At 39.9% G+C, this 18,413-nt stretch overlaps 1 protein-coding gene across 2 annotated transcripts; it reads left to right on the forward strand.

Moving 5' to 3' along the window:
* The first annotated feature begins 1,582 nt into the window (after positions 1–1,582).
* Positions 1,583–16,793, forward strand: DIPK1A (divergent protein kinase domain 1A). 2 transcript variants are annotated; one of them, XM_040610197.1, is made up of 5 exons: positions 1,583–1,907; positions 12,946–13,080; positions 13,359–13,466; positions 14,327–14,503; positions 15,921–16,793. In XM_040610197.1, exons 1-5 carry the CDS (start codon positions 1,854–1,856, stop codon positions 16,731–16,733), a joined length of 1,287 nt encoding a protein of 428 aa, XP_040466131.1. In that variant the 5' UTR covers positions 1,583–1,853; the 3' UTR covers positions 16,734–16,793. The 2 variants fall into 2 exon arrangements, with proteins under 2 accessions (XP_040466131.1, XP_040466132.1); XM_040610198.1 differs by having other exon boundaries at positions 12,946–12,989.
* The last annotated feature ends 1,620 nt before the right edge of the window (positions 16,794–18,413 follow it).

The following is an 18,413-nucleotide window of genomic DNA, read 5'->3' on the forward strand; positions in this document are numbered from 1 at the left end:
AGTTGCCGCTACTGAGGCTTAACTGGGAATTCTGTTTAACAGGTAGCTGAAAAAGGCTGAAATGGTCTTACTTTTTAGCATTTAGCAAAGCCTGGGCACAAAGAGTACTTGAAGAAGAACTAAACACTTTGGTGCTGGAATAAAGCACCTGCTCTCACAGATGACGAAGATCTCATGTACTGAGTGAAAAATATATCCTCTAATGAACACACGCCAGGAACTGTTTGGATCCAGACATAACAGGAATGAAACACTTAGATCCTTGCCAGCCATATGGAAGACCTGCACTTCATGATGACTCCCAGCCTGTCATTCCAAGGGCTGGCATAGAGCACTGGGTGAAGTAATGGTTTGAGATTATTCAGCAAAACATTTAAATGTTTGCTCTGTGGTCTCCTCTTGTGTTGCCTTTCTGTTGCATGCCCGTAATTGAGCTAAACTTGTGCAAAGCACTGAATTGTAGAGGGAGGTGATGCAGAAAGCACGGCCATCTGGGTCTGCCTGAATAGGAAGAGAAGAAAACACCCTCACTGCGAGAGTCGCTGGCTGTTATTAAAGCCAAGATTGCTTTCATAGGAGTGCCAAATCTTACTAATTAATTTTCAGATTTATACTTCAGAGGGACTCTAGCAGTGATTATATTATTCCAAAAGCAGTCACAGACTGTTCTTGAATCTAAAAGCACAAGCCTCTCTAAATTCTGCAGAGTTTTAATACTTTGTGACCTCCTCACGTTTGGTTTCCAGATCCACTCTTTCCTTAGGAGCAAGCCCTGCCAAAAAAAGGTAACTTTTTCTTACAGCAGTATTTTTGTGACCTGTCTTTTCATCAAAGCAGCCTTCAGTAAGCATACTGAATACCAAAAGCCTTAACATGCTACATTTATCTCCTCATTATTTTTATCCTCACACCATGGCATGATCCTTTTGCCCAGTCTCACAGCCCAAAATCCCACGAACATGAGTCTCCCAGCCGAAACCAGGGCAGACTGGCTCTGCTGAACACGTTGCCTTAAAAGAAGTCACGATCAAGTCATAAACACAGGAAAGCAGAACAAAACCCAAACTTTACGTAAGGAAGAGTGATTATACTTGAAGTGTTCCCACTAATTGCAGTTGGACTGGAACTTCTCACTGCGTGCGAAGCATTGAGAGATCCCCTGGTGAAGGAGCAACTGGCCACTTTCCCCCACTTTATGCGACAGATGCCCCTAATCTGCGTTAATGTGGGCCCATGCAAATGCTCCCTCCTTATTTCGGAGGAAATACTGTTGTTTTTTTGTTTAGACTATAACAGGCCCACAGCTGGTTTTAATACCCTGTCCAGTAAATGATAGGAACCTGTTTGCAATCACTGAGACACGTTATTTATGAACCGACTTCTTCATAATTGTCCCCAGACAGGGCCCGAGCACTCTCTAGCGGACATAAGCACCGAGGGGGACCCGTAGGTGGCTCCCGGGTGGACGAGCCCCGCTCCCGCCCCTCACGGCGGCGGCAGGGCCGGGGCCAGCCCCGGCGGCGGGACGCGCCCGAGGGGAGAGGGGCGGTGCCTCTGCTCGCCCCGCCCCCTCACAGCTGCTGCTGGCCGCCCCTGTAGGCAGAGGGTGGCGGCGCGGGCGGGCTCCTGTGGCGGCGGTGCTGCCCGCCCTTTATGCCCGCTGACAGCTGCTGTCGCTCGGCGGCCGCCGGTGCTTGAGAGAGGGCGGCTGCCGCGCTCGCTCCCTCTCCCCTCGCCGCCGTCGCCGCCGTGCGTGTGCCGCGCCGAGCCGAGCCGGCGGCAGCGGCAGGCGGGGAAGAGCTCCTCGCCGCTCCGCCTCCGATCGCCGCCCGCTGCGGGGATGTGTGATTGCCATGGCGAGGCGGCTCTTCCCGGGGGCCTGGCTCAGGAAACCCCACTACGCGCAGGTAGGCCGGCAGCGAGCCGTCCCCCGCGGCGGGCGGGTCGGCCCGGGCAGGCCGGTGCCAACACACCCTGCCCTCCGCGCTCTCCCCTCCTGCAAAGTTACCTCTGGAGCGGGCGCCCCCCGCAGGGCTCGCCGCTTACCCCGGCCCGGCGCGGGCGCGGCCGCCGTTCCTTCCCGCCGGCGCCTGGTGGCGGACGGGGCTCGGCTGCGCCGCGCGGCCGCTCGGTGGCTCGGCCGGCGGGAGGTCGCGGCGCCGGGTCTGAGGCGCTGGCCGCGGCCGGCGGGCCCCTTGGCGGCGGGGCACGGGAGCAGGTGGCGGGCGGCCTGGGGGGGCCGCGGTGCCTGTTGCCGCTTCTCCCGCCGGCCGGACCGGGCCTCGCTTGCCGCCTGCGGGGTGCAGCGAGCTCCGCGGGGCGCCCTCCCCGAGCGGCCGGCGTTGCCCGCCGCCGGGACCTGTTAGGCGGGAGCAGCCCGGCCGCCGGCTCCCTCGCCTCCGTCGGGCTCCCTGGGGATTTCCAGCTGGGCAGTTACTCCCGCGGCTTTGCCAGGGCCCGGAGGATCCCTCATGTTTTTCTCCCCGTGTCCCTCCTTTACACCTGTCGCCGGTGCTGTAGACGTCGATCCCATCAGAGGATGGACTACAGCTTGCACGAGTAGACTCATTTTTTCATGTGTCCTAAAAGATTTTTTGTCTGGCACTTTTACTTTCCTGTCCAATAGTTAGCTGCCCTATGCATTTATGTATGCGCTCATAGACACACTTTGTATTTACATATACAGGTATGCGTTTGTATTACTTACGCTATCAGTGTGAGAACGTTTTGGTTGCAAGTGCTGTAGCTAACATGTAGCAGGAAGTTCGACTGTGAAATGTTACTCAGTTGCAACCTTATGGTACCTTGAGGGTTATTCTCTGGGATTCCTTTTAATGTGTTACATGATATTTTAACTAAAACGAGCATGTGTTGAGGTGGAGGGGATAAATATATTTACTTTTCTTACATATGCTACTTACATGTTCATCATCTGTTGGTATCTTATAAAATGCTTTGTGATCACTGGATTAAAACATGTAAACTTTGTCCTCGTGCATTTTGAAGTCTCAACTGTTTTAATTCCTCATCGTTTGGAACTTTTCCAATCTTATTCTCTCTTTAGGAGTACCTGAAATGAGATGTAAAATCTAAGGAGAAGTGTACATATATGGATATAATCTTACCCTTTTTAGTTTTGGAGGTGGGTGTTCTGGTATCTGCAAATCTGGGTCAGTATCACTTGACTTTTAATCTAGAAAGGATTACTTTTGATCTATTTACTCAAGCAGATGCTTGTACAGTATTTGGATTCCCATAGGAGAAAGCCTCTGATACAAATAAAAATGAATTCATAATCTATATGCTGCCTTTGAAATTAGGATTTTCCGGATTGTTTGCCTCCTTTGCCTTGATAATCAAGTGTCTCTCTGATCATTATATGTGATGCCTGATAACATTTTTCTCCATTCTTCTTCTCAAAATTTACTTCAAGGCCTTTCAAGCAAAATATGTCATTTTAAAATTTTATGAGAAACAGCAAGACAGCAAAATACTTTATTAGAAAAACCAAATTTTTTTTTTATTGCAGATGTAAAAAAATATTTTTTTTTATTGTGCTATTTTTGATTGTGCTTTCTTAAACCGGAAGCTGTGTTTGAATATTTTACAGATTTGTTTTAGGAGATAGGATAGTGGCTCTGTGAGCATATTTTTCAGTGTTAGACAGTGGATGTATGTTGATATTTGATGCAGCCATAGAATGGCAGCAAGCTATCAATATATTGGCTCTTCTTGTCAGTGTATGTTGCTGTTGGTACATGACAAATGTAGTCATGGTTTAACTATACTAATTGCTGAGGGCTTTATTGAGATGTGCTTCCAAAGAAGCCAATGCTCTCTAAGTAAATGCTAGACTTCAACTCACTGACATGTAGCTACAAGCAAGATGGAAAGATCTGTGTAGTATTATTAACAGTATTTCAAGTAGCACATCAGGGAAGATGGTTGTACAATGGAAGGTGTTGCTGAGTGACTTCCAAATTTTGTTGGCAGGTGTTAGAGACTTTTGGCAACTGTGTTGTGAAGTGAGCTGATAGAACATCGGGTTCTGCAAGACAGAACTTAATACCTGCTCTAGTTTTCCTTCTGTAATAGGAGCAGGATGCTATGAGTTGGTTTGCAACTTATACTCTATGGCAAATGTTCTATTATTATTTCACATGTTCTTTAGCTTTTATGCAGAATGCTAGATCTGTAGGTAATCAATTTATAAACTTTCTGGCTAAGAAGGATGTGCTATCAAGTATGAGCTCGTGTAAAAGGAGCAGGATGAACACTTGGGTGTCTTACCTCAGCCCAAAAACTAGTGGTTAGGGACCCACAGAGTCAACATTAAAGTTTTGCCACAAAACATTAACTCTGAAATACAAAATTTTCCCATTGTTTAGACTGCAAATCATGTAATAATAGTAAAACAAGAAAAAAAAAAACCCTCAAACCTGACAAACTTTTAAATGCTACTAAAAGCACACACACAAAAAAAAATCTAATTGTACTTATAGGATTTTACAGTTGGGTGACGAACACTGTTGGGATTTTATGTTTTACAAGGAACAGTTAGTGTCCCAAATGTGGCAGACATTGTCCTTGGAGTATAGCAATTGTATCATGAGGGTGAGGGTGACCTAGCAGGATTGCTCATTATAATAATAATGTAAAGAACACTTGCATGCTTCAAAGTTTTCTGGCCTCTAGAAATTCTGGACCAAGTTTACAGACCCCTTGGAAATTACTTTGGTAATATACAAGAGACTGTATTTGAAGGCCCAAAGAATAAACAGATTTCAAAGCCCTACAGAACAGAAATTTCCTATGTCATCTCTTTCCTCTAAGATTTTAATCCTTTTTATGCTTAACCTTTCCTTAAAAGAAACGTGCTGTCCACAGTGTTGGTTGTTATCTTTATTTTGAAAGATATCTCCAATTCTGTTTACTCAGGATATAAATAATTAAAGGCACTAGCATAGTCTTAAGCATGCACTGTCTGCTCTTAAAGATGTGAATGTGTCCAGTACATGACATCCAAGACAGCGTGGGCTAATGTTCTCAGACATCATGTCAGCCTACCTGAAATGCATTTTATGATCTGCGAACCAGCCTGAACAGAGAACAAAATAGGATTTCTAATGTGATCAGCCTACAATTTTTAATCTGTTCTGTCCTATTGCTGGTATGTAAAACAAATGGAGTGAGCAACTCGGATTTGGAGAAGATTAATGTGCTATGGTTATGTGGAATACTTTGTGGAATTAAGCTCTCTGTACTATTAAACAAAGAAATGCTTTCATACTCTTTTATTTAAAACATTTTTACAGTTAAAAGTACACTTAAAAAACTGGCAAGTTACGTTGCATTTTGATCCATTACTCTCCGTATGCTTTGGAGTGCATCCAGGCTTAGGTTTTGCCAGAAGTGGTTTTCCAGTTCTGTTTCAGGGGGATGAATATCTAATTATTATTCAATGCACATGGCTTAGTAGAATATACAAGTGATGGAAGAAGTCAACTGCAATATCATTTTAAGCATTACAAGTGCTTTCCTTCATTCTTGCATTCCCTGGCTTATACTTAAAAGTCTTGATGGGAGAGTGGAGAGGAAATGAGAAATGTGTTTCCTGGTTTTGAACACTTTCTTCGTTTTTTGATAATTTTGGAACTTTCAGTCCTTCTGTTGTCCTGAATATGTTGTTGTTAATAGTTTTCTAGCAGTTTGTCACTATTCTAAATGAAGTCTTTCTATATGTATTGCTCCCTAATCTCTGTCTTGGACTTCTTGCTCAGAAATGTGTTCAAATGATCTGCATAGCATATGTGCAGTAAGTCTGCTGTATGCAGGGTGCTTTAGCACATGTGACCTAACCAGGCTCAGTAGATCCATGTCCCAGCTATGTTGGTACAGCATGTGCACACCAGTTCTGGCACTTCCAGATGAAGTGGACCAAGTGTCTCCGTGCTCCCAGACTGATTCTGGGGAGGAAACAGAAATTTGAGAGGGGGAATATATGGGAAGAAACCAAATAATGATTGGGCCTTTTGTTAAATGTGATAAGGAAGTCCTTATTAGAAAAGTAATTCCCTTTGAAACAAAAAGAGTTGAACCTTGTGGTCTTGTGTAAGGAGATGTATGTTCATGTCAGTGTTCTGAACTGGCAGGACCTAAGTCTTTTGCAAGTCAAAAGCTACGCGACTGCTTTGGCACAGTGCTGAGCCCAAAATAAATCTAGCTTCTCCAGGACTTCCTGCCAAGTATATGATGTAGTCAGATGGCATTTAGGGAGGATTTTCTGTCCAAAACATATCCTCTTTCTGCCTGAGAAGGAGGACAAATTTGGATAAATCCATATATACAGTATTCTATCCTGTACTATGAATATGGTCAATACTCTGCAGTGGTCCTGAGGCCTGCAGACCACTGCTAGTATCTGAGATTATACCAGATGGCATGAGTTTAGTGCAAATTTGCATTAAATAGAACTTTGGTTTAGAGTTTAGTATTTTAAAGGTTCATGGAAGGAGTCAGCAAGAAACTTTGAGGAATGAAGGTTTGTCATACCAGAAGCTTGGGTTCCCAAGCAGTTTTTACACATGAAACAGCTTTGTCTAAAATTGTCAGATTTATTTCTATTGATCTTTCTCAGATTCTACCAGTAGTCTTGTGTGCTATTATTTATGTTCTACAATATTAGGGTTATTAAAAATATTTAAAACAAAAAAATAAACCAAAAACCCAAAGCCAACAAAACACACAACCATCCAACCCCCAGCCTGTCTCTAAAGGAAATCACTGTATCTTATCTTTCAAATTGATGAAAAGTAATCATTAGCACTTATTTGCTATAATTCCTGATTCATAGGAGCTTCCTCTTATGTAAGTGGGGGGAAATACTGAAGAAAGTTAATTTATTAGAAATAAGTTCAGTATCGTATTAATAGAAGACATTTTGTAGAGGAAGTCTTGTGGCAGGCTTTAGGAAGATCATTGTCAGAATGGTCTGTAGAAATGAGGATGTGATGAAATAATTTTTAGTTGCCTTTCTAGGTGTTCTGCAATATTTTACTAATGACTAGGTAATTAAATAGTTATGAAGGAGTCACTTCTAAAACCGAAAATCAAATGGAAAAAAAGTAAATACTCTTTTTACCTTTCTTATTCAAACTCTGCCCCAAGCATCCTGTTCTCTGCAGTTTTTTTTTCCAGACTGGCTGCAGCTGTGGAACAATGATCCTTCATGTATTTGCACTTAGTATCTGTAAATGACGTTTGTGTCCTCTTTGTGGTTGCTTGTTCATAATAATCTGCAACCTGTGGGGTTTTTTTTAAGTTTTATGAGCTCCTGTATCACATAGTTGTTGCTTGAATCACTGAAAACTCCCTGTCATTATATTTGGTATCCTTCCTTGTTTGTGGGTAGAATTTCGTATAATAAAAGAAGTTCTTCTGTTAATTTAAATCTCTGAAAGTGTGTGTGATGGAGTTATAGATCCAGATTTGGCTTCTGTGAGCTAGAAAGCCCTGGAAGACATGCTAGTATGTTGAAGTAAACATACTGAGAAACTCTGTACTGATGCAATTTTTGTCATGGATTGTTTTTATGCATTGTGTTTGGTATCCAAATGTGGCATGTATTTCAAATTATGATCGTTTCTGGCAAATGGTACTTCTCTTTGGAGAAATAGAACTGAAAATTGCATGTAAGAGAAAGCACTTGAACTTGCCAGAAGGCTTGGTGCTTATCAGAAGAAAGGAGGTGTCTTGCTATAGCTCCTGTGTTGATTTGATTACTTTGGGGGGGGGGGGGCAATATCCATTTTATAGCAAAAAAAATTATTTCCCCTTATGTTCCTTGTCTCCACACTTGTATAATAGAACGTAAAGGAAATACTTGGAATGCTACGTAGAGTGCAATATGGGGTAAACTGGGACTCGGACCATATGAATACATCCCCTATACCCTGCCTCAAAGAAGCTAAGTAAATCTAACATTGAACCTTTATGAGTATGATTGTAAGTTTTGACGTTCACGCATGCATTTGGCAGAGGATTTTAGTATTGTTGAGATGTAAGGTCGGTTCTTTTATATTGCAAGAATAGGTCTTGTGGATGCGGTTAGTTTATAGTTAGCAGCCTTGAAGAGGAAAAAAGTAGGAAATGCTGTAACTGAATACACTTTGTGTTAACTTGGTCCTCACCCACTCCCCCCCCCCCCCCCCAAGATTTGCATCGTTGATCCTGCCCTTGTGCTGTAGCCTGCCCTTTTGTGGCTTAAAGGAGAAAGCCATGAACTTAAATGTTTTAGATAAATTATGCTGCTAACATAGGAAACTTTCTTTAGCTTATTTTTAACTGGTACTGTTACTTACTTTCTGAAAGAAATAGTACCTAAACTTACTTGAAGAATGAGACTTACAGAGAAAGTGTTTCCTTCAAGAATATGCAGGGCATATGTCAAGATACGAGAAGGCTTCTGGTAGGATTCAAAAAAGCTAATTTTGAAGAAACATAATTAAACTTCATAAATGAAAGACACTTGAAAATTAAAGTACATGAGATGATAAAGCACCCAGCTTTGCTACCGAATTCTTAAATTCTGGTGCTTGTGCTACAGTGCTGTTTACTTAAAAAAACAAAACCTCAACACATTTCTGGAGAAAGCTTTTATATGTAGGAATGTCATCTGTCAGCTTTTCCAGCTGCTGTAGGTCAAGTGCTGGATGGAGGATAGCAGACTACCATTCTTTCTTGCTCTATATAGTGTAGCTCTAGGATGAGTAAGGGATGTGGGAGGTTGGGTGGGAAGGAAGAGCACTTACCTGAAACTCCAAAATATCCCCGCCCCCCCCCCTTTTTTTTTTTTTTTCTGGCAGCAAATTTAGGTAGAATACCATAAGCTGTTTAAAAACACATCCTTTTCAGACTGGATGCTTGAGAGTTTTGTTGCTGGAGGATTATGTGAGTGTGATGGTTGTGTTTGGGATTCATATATTTTATGAAATGCATGGTGAAACTTTGTCTGAGATTAAGTTCACAACGCTACACTGGTGGCATTTAGTTAGATGGAAAATAAAATTTCATGTTGGCTCTGTGGCTGTGCATGCGAGAATTTAAGGATGGTTTCAGTCAGTCCTTGCCGATGCAGCCATTTGCATTTCAGCCTGGCACATCTTAATTGTACTTAGTCAGCAAGGGGCCTGAAAGCTGAGCTCTGTGGAGTTTTGCTGTCAAAGTCCAAGATGCTCCTCTGACCCCATGCTATACATACAGCTGAAGTGGCAGAGCGAGCATGCGCCTATACCTTAGTTACTCCAGCCCTTTATTTGTTTGACTACAGAAAGCTTCCAGTGAAAATGTTTTTTCATTAAGATGATTCTCAGAGTATATTTAACTGGTTTTGGTTCTGCAGACTCTGCTGTGTGGTGGTAACCTTTGACAGGATTTGGGCAAGGGAGTGGCAATACCATTTGCTCGGTTGATGGGAAGTCATTCCTGACAAAAAGATGAGTACAAAAACCTAATGAACATGTCTTCATTGCATAGTCATAATAATTGAATATGATCCGATTTTCTTTAAGTACCATATTTTAAATAAAAATATTTTTGTGCCTCTTTTCAGATGCTGCTGTCTTTCATTGTGCTTGCACAGGCAAAGAAGGTTGTTCTTTCTGTTTGATGCTGTATCTAGTTACAGAAATGTTTGGTCAAAGTAAAAATAGATGAATGACTCACCTAGTTAGATAATCTCAGGAACTATACTACAGAGCACTTACTGGCATTATTACTATGTTGAAACCAGCAAAAAAAAAAATTAAATTATGAAACAGTGAGTTTTTAGGTAGTATAAGAACAAATAAGTAAATTATTATAGAAGACATAGAACCTGCATGACTGTACTACAGTAGCTCTTATTTTTAAGTGCTAAAAGTAGTAGGTATCATCTGTTCTTCAACTAGCAGAAAGCATGAACAGAACAAAGAAAAAGCCCATTGTGTTCTCTAGATGGACTGAGAAAAATATGGTTGTATGCTCAAACTGATGCAGATCAGGTGATCCCTCAGTCCTGTAGAATGTTTTTATCTACTAGTTTGGGTCACCTCTCAGTTCAAAACTGTGTTTCAGGAGACCTCTGCTGGAGGGCTGTCTCAGGGCTGGTAACCTGGTCTTCCTGGGACAGATCTGCTGGGGAAGAGTAAATCTCTCTCGTTTTGTTTTGTGTAGTGTGGGTGTAAGAACTAAACTATGCAAAGAATCAATCTGCTCTGCTTACAGCTTTCCTTTGGTTCTGGAAGTGAGAACAGGGAGAGAGACGTTCTCCTACTGCTTTGCTATACCACCTCTGCTGACTTCCCAGAGTTGTGACAGAAGGATGCTTGTGGGTGATAAGGGCATTTTGTGTGTTCAGGACAAGGATTCTGACGCAGGGAAGTTGTGCTGGGGGAACTGAAGTAGATGAGACACTGAGTAGTGCTGGAAACTTACTTGAGAATGGAAGACAGACAGTGGTGGAAGATTGAAACTGAGGCCAGTGTTGCAGAATCAGATGGAAATAGACTGGAAATAACCGGAAGAACAAGAATAGCAGGTAATGAGTGATTCAAGAGGGGGACACTAAGACTGCCTATGCAAAGAGTTTGAGATGCGTACTGGAAAGAAGAAACTAGTAAGTGAAAATTGTAAATCACTAAATGCAGAAAACGGTCTGGAAGAAAGAATAGATGAGACTGAGTCCACCTGAGCTTGAACTAAGATTTCAGTTCTCTTCTGGAGGGGGTCGGGGGAAGTATTTCTGAACCAATGATGAAGTATCAGTTCTCACTTATTGCTGGTTCACATGTAGGATGACTTCTACTGCTTTCCATCAGTCTAAGTAGTGTAGTTTGCAAGAAAGTTTGTGATTCTTCATATTGTAAGGTAGATGTTGTATTTTGTCTCTTTTTTTTTTTTTTTTTTTTTTTTTAAGCCAAGAAATTACACTAAAAGTCTTGCAATTCTGTAATTGGTTTTTAGTAGTGTTCTTTCAATGGGAAAGGCTTATGTATGGTGTGTGTGGTTGGTTGTGTTTGGGTTTTTTTTTTATGCTGCCCAGCCCCTTGCTGTCAGTTTTGGTTTTTTGGTTGTTCTGTCCTCCCTACCCACAGCTTACTCATACATTTTTCTAAGCTGTTTCTAAATGTGCTGTAAACCACACAGTGTTATTGTTGGTCTCCTTTTGTACTCCATCCAGTTTATATCCATATTGTGGATACCATACTTTAGAGGAAATTACATGTTACTCCAGCTAGGGTCTTTGTGCTTCTGAGGAAAATAGCAGAGATTACTTCTGCCTTACAACACTCTCAATAAAATATCATGAAAGAGGAACTGATTGAAGGAACTACTTGGTCAAGATTTATCAGCAGAAAAAAAAAAAGCAGTTGGTAGTATCTGTCTGTTTTGGTTTTGTTTTTTTTAACTAGGTAGTTTTAAGATCAAGTCAAATGAGTGTGTTTAAAGGAGTGAAGGATTAGGGATGCACAGCTGAAACACACGGCAGGACTGCAGCTGCATGGATTGGAATCACCTTTGGGTGTTTTGAAACTAATCTTTCTTGGATTATTTCTTCCAAGAGGAAAGGCTGTAATGCATGCTGGTTGTTTGTAATATTTTTATAAGTATTCATAAATTATTGTAGGTTTTCTTGTTAAAAAAGCTGATTTATTTACATCTGCTACAGTTCTGTGTTTTCCCTCCATTTTGAAGCTAGGTAATATTGTTCATCCTGTTGCCATTTTCTGGAACCACTTCCTCCCCCCCAGGTCTCCCTACATAAGCTTTCAAAGCTTACAGGTCGTGGCTGAGAGTTCACTCTGAAGCAGTATCAGGTTCTCCATTTAATTTTTCTCAGCTCAGTTCTTGATTGTTCACAATAAAACCTTTGCTTAGTTTCATAAAAACTGAAAAACAGTTTGAAATTTTTAATCAGTTGAGGAGCTAGCTGTCCTGGAGACAGAAATCCTCTGCTTAAACATAGATCAGTTAAAGAAATAGATTTTTTTTCTGTTTAACATGGCCCTTGTTAACCTCAGCCCTCATTTGGAGCAACCAAAGGTATGAAGCATTTCAAGCTATGGGTTACAGAAAGTTCACTTGTCCTAGGTGTGTCTGTCAGAGGCTTCTAGCAGTGAAATAGTGATGCAGCATATGATGGGCTTTCAGTCACAAGAAGCCAAGTAAGTTTTTTATTTTGAACAAAACATGATCTGAAACAACAACTTGTGAGGAAATATTTGATTGTTTGGTTTCTAAATTTGCATTGGTAATTGCTTTATAGGATGCCTTTTTTTTTTTTTAACCATTTTCTTCAAAGCATCTTTATTGATGGACCATTGTTGTAGTCTAGCATGACAATCTATGTTCCTGTACAGCACTCTCCTACCTTTCCTTCTCTAATCACATATAAGTAAGAGGGTACTCAAGAACTTCATTTGTTAAAGTGGCTCAAGCACATGGAATCTGTCCCTGATACCATCCCAGCTCACTGTGTATCTATCTTGCATATTTATAGGTTAACACAGATGATTTTTTTGACCAGATGCCTGGTCTGTTGGATTTGGTTTACTGGGAGTGGAACACAAATAACCGGTCTTAGAGAAAAATGCAAGCAGTTGAGCTTTGGCAGTTTATGATTTTGATCAAATTGATTCTTGCAGTCTAGCTTGCCCTATGAGGTTCTGTCACCATTTCTTCTGTTTATTTATATCTTAATTTTCCTTCCACCTACATAAGTCAAACTGACCTCCCCTATCGTTTTTTCTCACTGAAGGAAGTGAAGGTTCCTTGTAATGCAGTCTGCTTTTTTTATCACTATGGAAGTCAAATTCGTAAAAGTTAAATAGTAAATCATGTTTGTTTCTATCATTCTGATTACTGCTGCATGAATTACAAAGAATATTTTCTCTTTGTGTCCTCTAGGTACGTTTCTCATATATGCGGATGAAGTATCTCTTCATCTCTTGGTTAGTAGTATTTATTGGCAGCTGGGTTACCTATGTTCAGTATTCCACCTACACAGAACTATGCAGAGGACATGACTGTAGGAAAATAATAGTAAGTATATATAGTATAGCTTTCTTAAGTGTTTGTCTCTACTAATTCCACAGCCAATTCAGTCAGCACCACATGTAAATTAATCAGATTCTGATATTCCATCACATTGAAGTAAGATTATATTTTTAATTGCAGATAAAACCAGTTATGTTTCTTAACATTGTTTTGGTGTAGGGTTATTAAAATTGTTTTCTTAACAGTCAGGTGTTGGGAGAGCTATAGTTATTTCATTCTTTCTTGGGCAATTTGTTAAATATTTTTCTCCCTGTTTGTTTCAGTGTGATAAATACAAGACTGGAATTATTGATGGGTCAGCATGTAGCAGTCTTTGTGCTAAGGAAACATTGTATTTTGGAAAATGTTTGTCAACAAAGCCCAACAGCCAGGTATGGCTTTACTCATCCAAACTTTTTGGTTTTGTATTTCCCACTGAAATTCGTTGTCTGGAACAGGGGTCCTCAAACTACATCCTGTGGGCCGGATATGGCCCCCCAGGGTCCTCAATCTGGCCCCCGGTATTTACAGACACCCCCCCCCCCCCCCCCCCATCCCCCCCCTATCCCCACCGGCCCCCTGTTTAAAAAGTTTGAGGACCCCTGGTCTGGAACATCAAGTAGACCTTAGTGTCAGCAAACTGTATCTATTTAATACAGATTATTTCAAACTCTGTTTGCTGTGACATACAGAGCATGTTTATGTGTGTGTATATAATGTATCTATATATAAAATACATAGGTATTGTATATATCATTAATAGTATACTATATACAATAGTTACCTATATAATATTACATACAGGTATATTTATATATATTATTCCTGGATGTAGGGAGTATATTGTTATTTTAGAATACATATATTTTGGAAACATTTATATATAAAAAATACATAATTACACTGGATCCTTCCATGTTTTGATAGAATAACTATAGTTATGTATAGCATACTATTCTGCTATCCTCCTTCTCAAATAGAAGCAGCAGCTCTTAACAACCTGTGCAAAGGCAGCAGTAATGTCAATATAATATTTACCAAGCTGTCTGTTGTATTTTGACAAACTAGTGTCTCCTGAGTAGCTGCAGTAGTGCATTTGAAGTTGCCGTTGTTTGAATGTGCTCTGCACACGACTCCATTTTCTAATCTGTGTTGTTGCTTGACACCTGAAACAGTGGTTGGAGTACAGGTGGTCTTTAGATGATGGACTTCTACAGTGGTATTTTACCTTTTTCCCTCTTTTCCTGCATAGATGTATTTAGGAATCTGGGGAAATCTGCAAGGTGTTATAAAATGCCATATGGAAGAAGCTGCTAGACTGGATTTTGGTACTGACCCAGAACCAAGGAAGGAAATAGTCCTGTTTGATAAACCAACAAGAGGAACCACTGTTGAGAAATTCAAAGAAATGGTATATAGTCTTTTCAAAGTAAGTATACTTATTTATATATATTTATTCTATTTTAACAGAAAGGCTTATTTTCCTGCAGCTGGTGAGAATGCCCTATTCTATGAACCTTGTTCAAGTGCATCTTAGAAAAATAACCAGCACAAATTTTTTTTTTCCCCAGAGGCACTTATCTTGAAGTAACTAATTTTCTTAATTTTAAATCTTTTTTTTACTACTTTTCTTTACTTTTCAACAGATGGAAGCTGGTATGAGTCTTGCATATCTACAGATTTCACTTGTATTTGTATAGAAAATATGGTAAAAATACTTGGGGGGAGAGGCAGGGGAGTTGAGTAGTTTTAGTGTTCTGGGTTTTTTTTTCTCCTTGTGGGATTATTGTAGCTGAGTACAAAGACTGAAAGGCAATTTGAAAACTGTTTCATGCTTGGAAGAGTTACTATGTTAACTGAGCAGCAGGACTCTCAATGGGAATAACCAGCCACGCTTCTCACGCTTCTCTTGGTGTTGTGTTAATGTGATACTTATTTCTATTGCCTTAATGCTACCCCACAATTTTCATAAAATGGAGTAATCACTCTGATGCTGTGTCAATACTGTTTTGGGTTTTATTTCTTAAAATTCTCTTGCTGTTGTCACAGTTCCTATGTCTCCAGTGATGGAAATAATGCTGTTCTAGCTGAGTGAGCAAATGTGTACACATGCACACACATGTAACATAATTAGGTAAAACTGATGACAGTTGTCATGCATTACAGTAGCTTTTTCCCTAAGAAAGGGTGAGCAGCAGGTGTTTTGAGTAGTTTTCAGGAGAATCTGGGAAAAGTTCGTATGACTTCGTGTGTATTTGTGGTAGTTGAAAATGCAACAGTTCTGATTCCAGCAATGGTATCTTTCTCTGTATTGATACGATGGAGGTGGTTACATCAAATAACAAAGTTTTACAGTACACTTATTGTATGGGATTTGTACCCAGTGTGCCTTGGTATACGTTTTATAGTTGTCCAAAATATATTTGACACTACTGTAATTTCTCTACACTTGTAAGGTTTAGTCATCTGAAAACTAAACCTGATCTAGATGTTTAAATTCTACATTTTTCTGTGAGAATATTTGACACACTACTTGCTATGATTTTTTCTAAAGACTGATATGACCAAGAACAGTATTTGAATTTTAAATGTTTGCATTTTGAAATGCGAAGAACGCTAGTACTCTAAGATCATATACTTGGTGCCTTTGAAAACAGAACAGAAAACAAGCTCTTCAGGCATCTGATAGCAAGTCCTATGATGTTTATAATCAATGAAAACTAGAATGTAACATAACATAGCCTACCTTACTATCCATAGGAAGAGAGTAAGAAGAGATAGAATGACAGGTGGATTGGTGGCAGTTGATGAAATCATACTTAATCTTTTTCATTTGTTGCTTTTAGGCAAAATTGGGTGAACAAGGAAATCTTTCAGAACTGGTTAATCTCATCCTATCTTTTGCTGATGGAAACAAAGATGGTAGAGTTTCTTTGCCAGAAGCAAAATCTGCATGGGCACTTCTGCAGCTAGATGAGTTTCTGTTAATGGTGATGTTGCAGGATAAAGAACATACTCCCAAGCTGCTGGGTTTTTGTGGGAATCTCTATGTGACTGAAAGAGTTGAATATACCTCTCTCTATGGAATCAACCTTCCATGGATTATAGAACTTTTCATTCCCTCTGGCTTCAGAAGAAGCATGGACCAATGGTTTACTCCATCATGGCCAAGAAAGGCAAAAATAGCTATAGGGCTTTTAGAATTTGTGGAAGATATTTTCCATGGACCTTATGGAAACTTTCTTATGTGTGATACAAGTGCCAAAAACTTGGGATATAATGATAAATATGATTTGAAAATGATGGACATGAGAAAAATTGTGCCAGAAATGAATTTGAAGGAAATGATTAAAGATCGTCAGTGTGAATCAGATTTGGACTGTATTTATGGTGCAGACTGTAGAACTCTGTGTGACCAAAACAAAATGAGATGTACCACAGAAGTAATTCAGCCAAATTTGGCAAAAGCCTGTCAGCTGCTTAAAGACTATCTGCTTCGTGGTGCTCCTTCTGATATCCATGAAGAACTAGAAAAACAACTGTACTTGTGTATTGCCCTTAAAGTCACAGCAAATCAGATGGAAATGGAGCATTCTTTAATACTGAATAACTTAAAAACTTTACTGTGGAAGAAAATTTCCCATACAAATGACTCTTAGCTTCTCCACCAGCAGAAGATAACATTGATGCCTGCCACTAGAGGTGGCCTATCACATTTGGTAAAAATGATCTGCAGCATTTTTTTTAAAGGTTTCTTTACTCAGATTTCATTAATTGCTTTTATAACTCTTGCCCTTCAGTCAGTACCTTTAAGATAGGGCTTCTCAAAGAACGAACGTGCCACTGAATGATCGGGCAGAGGCCAGAAGCACTTCTGGTGTTCCACTGCTATGTTACGGAAACAAAACCCTTGCATGCCTGACTGTTCTGTGCACTTTGTCAGATCTTGAACAGGATGAAAAGTATTTACTGTGCCACTACATCAACTGATGGAACATCTTCTAATTCTGTGCAAATCATTGCTCACTTGTGAAATACCTGCATAAGACTTTAATCCTAAGTAGTTTTATGAAGAAACACCACTACTGCAAATAATGTGTCCAAGTCCAAGCTGCTGTTGTGAATAAACTGAACTGTTGAGATTGAAGTTTACTAATACCTTGGCATGGCAGAATTTGCACATTAATAATTTTAAAGCTGTGGAAAATTAGGATTTTACTCTAGAACTGACAGGTTGTAATACGAGACTTAAATCAGATTCTGTTTACACCTTGTTACCTCATGCTTACATCCTGAATGTTTAAGTAGTTCAACACTTTTTAAATCCTCACACAGCAAACCATGTTGGGAGCCAAGAATATTAGGATGTTATTTTTTACAATCATGTACACGGTCTAGAAGCAGTATCAGCATCCATTTCAAAAACTGTAATTATCGTACTTCAGTTGAAGCATTTAACTCAAATTAAACTGTAGCAAACATGGAAAAGTAAGGAGTTTGTGGACTGAGCTATTGCATGGGAACTTAATTTTTGATAATACTGATAGCAGAAATAACCAAGCAGTTAAAAAAGGAAACTTGCATAGCACAGGAATCTGCTCTAGATGTGAAACAAGTGATAGTTGTGGATAAAGTTTTGACTCTTTACTGTCCCTCCAGATTTGGGTACAGACTTGTACTTAAATTCTCTTGAACTGTTGTAGGATGTATATAAGCCAGAGCTAGACCTGAACTGCGGGACACAAGCTAGATTGCTCAGGATCACGGAACACTGCTTAAATGAGCCTGTGAGACAGTAACAGCTAGGATTGAGGTGGAATTTAAGTGAGCTGTAGTGTTACTATATTTTTTTTTATAGTAGCATTTATGAGTCACTGTTAAGTCTTGAGTAAATAAAACCATCTGATCCTGGCATTCCATATGGCATGACCAATGCACTGCCTTTAATCTGCACCTGTTTTTTCTCAGATTTACATCAGTTTCCAATTACTCGGAACTGGATGTCCATAAAACACCTTAACATTGTCCTCAATACTTAAAAGCGTTTTCAAATTAAACATTAACAATTAGGTAGGAAGTGGCTTTAGTAGCAGTCATCCTGGCCCTTTAATTCATTTTCAGCATAGGTAAGGACAAGCTTTATTTAAATATTTGAAGGTTGTTAATTCCTTTAGCTATCCTGTATTAAATGCATTCCTTAAACAATTAAATTTTAAGTAGAAGACCAACAAACTCATTTTTCCATACCATAGTATGCAGCTTGGGTTAAAAGTGTTATTGTTTTGTAAACACTAGCTTTTTCATTTAAGAATTACTGTGCTAATGTGAATTATCGTCTC

Source organism: Falco naumanni, chromosome 11, assembly GCF_017639655.2.
Source record: "Falco naumanni isolate bFalNau1 chromosome 11, bFalNau1.pat, whole genome shotgun sequence".
Lineage (NCBI taxonomy): Eukaryota > Metazoa > Chordata > Aves > Falconiformes > Falconidae > Falco > Falco naumanni.

Excerpts from the sequence above, each read along its gene's own strand:
- DIPK1A (XM_040610197.1), top strand. The coding sequence starts at position 1,854 with ATGGCGAGGCGGCTCTTCCCGGGGGCCTGGCTCAGGAAACCCCACTAC. Across the intron at positions 1,908-12,945 it reads GGAAACCCCACTACGCGCAG|GTACGTTTCTCATATATGCG; the intron begins GTAGGCCGGCAG and ends TGTGTCCTCTAG. Across the intron at positions 13,467-14,326 it reads CAACAAAGCCCAACAGCCAG|ATGTATTTAGGAATCTGGGG; the intron begins GTATGGCTTTAC and ends TTTCCTGCATAG.